The 4,927-nt window shown below is 57.5% G+C and overlaps 1 protein-coding gene across 1 annotated transcript; it reads left to right on the top strand.

The window, feature by feature from the left end:
- The first annotated feature begins 205 nt into the window (after positions 1-205).
- Positions 206-1,354, top strand: NEUROD2 (neuronal differentiation 2). The gene has a single exon (XM_069542422.1). The coding sequence runs from the start codon at positions 206-208 to the stop codon at positions 1,352-1,354; it is 1,149 nt and encodes a 382-aa protein (XP_069398523.1).
- Positions 1,355-4,927: the final 3,573 nt, after the last annotated feature.

Raw genomic sequence — 4,927 nt, 5'->3', positions numbered from 1 at the left:
AGATCGCGGGCGCGCGGCCGGGGCAGGGCTGGGCAGGCTCGGGGTGGGGCAGGCGGAGGAAGTGGGCATCCAGGGCCCCCCGGGCAAGAACCCGCGCTGGACTCGGGGGTGGAGGCGAGTGGAGGGGGCGCGGCGTGAACCCAGCGCGCCCCTAACTCTGTGTCCCCTGTCTCCCTTTCCCGCCCGCCGGGCGTCCTCAGGCACCATGCTGACCCGCCTGTTCAGCGAGCCCGGTCTCCTCTCGGACGTGCCCAAGTTCGCCAGCTGGGGCGACGGCGACGACGACGAGCCGAGGAGCGACAAGGGCGACGCACCGCCGCCACCTCCGCCTCAGCCGGGGCCCGGGGCTCCGGGGCCCGCCCGGGCCGCCAAGCCCGTCCCTCTCCGTTCCGACGAGGTGCCGGAGGCCGCGCTGGCCGAGGTCAAGGAGGAAGGCGAGCTGGGGGGCGAGGAGGAGGAGGAAGAGGAGGAAGAGGAAGGGCTGGACGAGGCCGAGGGCGAGCGGCCCAAGAAGCGCGGCCCCAAGAAGCGCAAGATGACCAAGGCGCGCCTGGAGCGCTCCAAGCTGCGGCGGCAGAAGGCGAACGCGCGGGAGCGCAACCGCATGCACGACCTGAACGCGGCGCTGGACAACCTGCGGAAGGTGGTGCCCTGCTACTCCAAGACCCAGAAGTTGTCCAAGATCGAGACGCTGCGCCTCGCTAAGAACTACATCTGGGCGCTCTCGGAGATCCTGCGCTCGGGCAAGCGGCCCGACCTGGTGTCCTACGTGCAGACGCTGTGCAAGGGCCTGTCGCAGCCCACCACCAACCTGGTGGCCGGCTGCCTGCAGCTCAACTCGCGCAACTTCCTCACCGAGCAGAGCGCCGACGGCACGGGCCGCTTCCACGGCTCGGGCGGTCCGTTCGCCATGCACCCCTACCCGTACCCGTGCTCGCGCCTGGCGGGCGCTCAGTGCCAGGCGGCGGGCGGCCTGGGCAGCGGCGCGGCGCACGCCCTGCGGACCCACGGCTACTGCGCCGCCTATGAGACGCTGTACGCGGCGGCGGGCGGCGGCGGCGCGAGCCCGGACTACAACAGCTCCGAGTACGAGGGCCCGCTCAGCCCCCCACTCTGCCTCAATGGCAACTTCTCGCTCAAGCAGGACTCGTCGCCCGACCACGAGAAGAGCTACCATTACTCTATGCACTACTCGGCGCTGCCCGGCTCGCGGCCCACGGGCCACGGGCTGGTCTTTGGTTCGTCGGCTGTGCGCGGGGGCGTCCACTCGGAGAATCTCTTATCATACGATATGCACCTTCACCACGACCGGGGCCCCATGTACGAGGAGCTCAATGCGTTTTTCCATAACTGAGACCTCGCGCCTGCCCCTCCTTTTTTTTTTTTTTTTTTGCCTTTGCCCGCACCCCTGCCCCCAACCTCCCCACCCACCCAGCGCAGGGGCATCCCCACCTACCCCGGCGCGGGGTGCGGGGAGCGGGCAGTCTGTTCTGCCGCTCTCCTGGGCAGCGCGGTCCTCTTATCTGTGGGTGCCCGTCCTAGGGGCCTCGCTTCCCCCAGGGGACTCGCCTTCTCTCTCCCCAAGGGGTTCTCTCCTCCTCTTTCCCAGGGAGTACTTCTACAGGGACCCTCTTCGGGCACTCTCTGGAGACCCCTCCCCCATTCCCAATTCCTGCACTGTCTCCTCTTCCCCTTTCCCCCTGCAGGCCCAAAGGCTTTGGTAAGGGGGGCAGCTGAGTTGTGGTATACTGTTTTCCTCCTATTATTATTATTATTGAAACAGTCACCGAGCTGCTGAGGAGCCGGGCGCCCCCTCTTTCTTGAAAAGGGCATAAGTCTGGGCTCCAAGCCTGGACCTGGAAGCCCTTATCCCCAACCCCTAGTCTCAGCGTTTTGTGAATTTAATTTTGGCGGGAGGGAACGTGGATTGAGAGGAAAGAGAGAGGCCAAGATAATTTATAACTAGAGTCCATTCCCCCCTTTTTCCTTTTTTAAACAAACATACATACAAAAAAAAATAAATAAATCTGAGGCGACGGAGGCCGAACGCAGAGTCCGGATCAGAAAAAAACGCAGTAAGAACTTTTAGAAGCAATAAAAGGCAAAAAATACTACTACCAATAATAAAAAGACACAAATATCTATGCAAGGAGGTTCTGACTGAGCCTAGCGGCCCGGCCCGGCCCCGGAATGCCCCTCCGGGCCCGCGGGCCGCGCCGCCCAAGCGCGGATCTGTGCACTTTGGTGAAGTGGGGGCCGGCGCTGCCCCCTCCCCTCCCCAGGTTCTTACAATCAGAGACTCCGAGATTTGGGGCCCCAGTGCCACTGCCCTCCCCCGCCCTGTCCCCGTTGTGCGTCATGCTGTTTTTTAAAAATCTGTTTCCAAATTTGTATGGAATGGCAAACTGTTGGGGGGTCGGTTTGGGGAGGGAGGGTTTGCATGAAAGACACACACGCACACCACACCGCACGCACACGCAGGCCCAGAGCTGGCGTCGGGGGGCAGAGGGAGGAGAGCTCGCTGCCCCCCAACCCCCCTCAGGCAGCTCTATCCCTTCCCGGGACAAGGGTGGAGACCCAGACCTGAAGGCAGCCCCGCCTCTGCCCGACTGTGCCTCTTTGGGCCTCAGGCGCCCGGCGATTTCCGGTGGCTGGAGAGGGAGTTTTTGTCCTAGGCATCCTCTTGGCTCTGGCTGACAGGTGGGCAGGGAGAGGGCTGGGGACTCCTTCTGGAGGTTTCCCAAAATAAAAGGGGCAAAAGGAGAACCTCTCCCCACCGGAGGCAGGAGATCAGACATCCAAACACACGATGCAAAAATGCAAACCCACAGGCGAAACACCCACACACTCACACGCAATTTTACCTTCCTCTTGTAGAGAAGATGAAACTCCCGTCGGACACCCGAAGTGCATTGCGTGTTTCTGTTCAGTTTAATGACGATTAATAAATATTTATGTAAATGAGATGCAAAGCCGGACCGGTTTTTCACGGTGGCCTCGTTTCATTCCGGGCATTGAGCTGGGATTCAGCGTGATGAAAAAACAGTCAATGACTGTGTGGTGGCCAGGTAGAGGAACCCTGGAAATTCCTGGGTAGGATTCCCACACTACAAACCCCCTCACACCCACCCACTGGGCACCGAAACAGCTGCACTTGCTGCCCCTCACAGACCTTACACAGACTTACAAACGCCCCCCAGCACAAAGCATTGCGCTAATCTCATTACACTCCTTCAGTTCCCCAACATGCACACGCACCTCTTTTGAAAACAAAGTATCTTTTCATCACTGAAAAATAACTAAGATGAGAGCAGTCAGTCATTTTACAATCTTTTGCCCACTGTTGCAAAAAACAAACAAACAAACGAGTGTGTAGAACTCAAGAGACAACCATTTGAGCCAGACAGGGATGCTTGTAAATAGAAAAACTATCAGGTTATGAGGATGAAATATTAATGGAAGAAGTCTTTCCAGTCTTAAATTTAAAATTTCAGTGGACTCAAGGGAATCAGCCATTTTCAGCCTCAAGAATATTGAAATTTGTAGAGGTGTTGATGGAGTTGATGGAACACCCCCGGAGTTCTGTGAGGGGGCCTGAGTCTAGGAGCTCACCAGGTAGATAGAGTGGAGCTTGACATAGCCACTAGCTTCCCCTGACCAGACAGCGAGAAGCCTTCTGATACACACCGGGACAACCCCCTTCCTGCCTGGTGCTGCTCCCGGTAAAAGGAAGCCCTCAGGCAGACGGCCCAAGCTACTTCCTCCTCTCAGGCAAGGTAACCTCAGGGTTCTCTGTCTCTGAGCCTCAGGAGCAGAAGCTGCTCTGAACTGACTTCCTCCGCAAAGAACAGCAACCCCCCCCACTCCAATCCAGACGCCAGTGCTCACTGGACTATTTGGAGAGGGGTCTAAGTTCCAAACACTGGCCATCCCAAAGCCTGAACACACTTAGGAGTGCCACAACGGGACTGTTTCTGACTCTGCTTATTTAAATTATTTTTTCAAAAACACTTCTGCTCGTTTTAGAGCTGAAATGGAGGTTGTAGTGTTGAGTTTGGGGCTTGAAGTCAGGCATACTGAGGCTTTTAAAGGTTGGCCCCAAGACCCCAAAATGAAAGCACCCTGACAAAGGAGGAAAGGGAAAGGCGCTTGAAGGACTCACTAGGCGCGAAAGGGTCCATCGGATTATACTCTGTGACCTTGAACTCCGCGGCTCGCATAAAAGACCAACCCGAGAAGGCTGGAGGCGGAGCTGCGACCGGGCCGGGAGCTGTCCACTCCCCGGTGCTGACTCCCGTCCAGGCTCTCGCTGTCCCTCCCCAGAGGGAGGCCGAGCTTCCCTGGCCCCGGGGAGCGCCACACAGCGTGAGGCCCCTTCCCAATGCCCGGTATGCTGGAATTCTGGAAAGAATTCTCCCACAGTTTTTGGAGAATTTCACTGGAATCCTTTCAAAATTACACCTCCTTCTCTGGAATTCTCATAGGATTGCTTCTCTCTAGCGTGAGATTTAGAACTGGGCCTTTCGTTCTGAGGATTCACCCCTGTCGGTGGTCTAAGGGTGGGTGTCTTATAGACCTCAAAATCATCCCTACTTTGGGAAAGAAAGAAATCGGTTCACCTTCAACCTCCCTCATTTCTTACGTGGAGTATGGACCAAAGTGATCATCTCAGACCCAAATCTGGAGTCAGATCTGTTCATGGCATGGGGCATGGCCTGGCAGGAAGTGGGAGAGAAAAGGAACTCAGTACACATCCAGAGGCCTGAGTCTTATCCTGCTCTAAGAACAAGGTTAATTGGGTTTCTCTCTAAAAGCTAGTTTTCTAGAGCCTGCTCTGAAGTCCCAGTCTAGGCAGGATTCAAGTGGTTTGGGACCAGAGGCAAAAGATCCCTCTACTTGGCTCCCCTGGGCAGACCACAGACTCCAG

This window comes from Ovis canadensis, chromosome 11 (assembly GCF_042477335.2).
Source record: "Ovis canadensis isolate MfBH-ARS-UI-01 breed Bighorn chromosome 11, ARS-UI_OviCan_v2, whole genome shotgun sequence".
In the NCBI taxonomy this organism is placed as follows: Eukaryota; Metazoa; Chordata; class Mammalia; order Artiodactyla; family Bovidae; genus Ovis; species Ovis canadensis.
The sequence above is the reverse complement of the archived record's forward strand: the minus strand, read 5'-3'. Positions and strand labels throughout refer to the sequence as shown.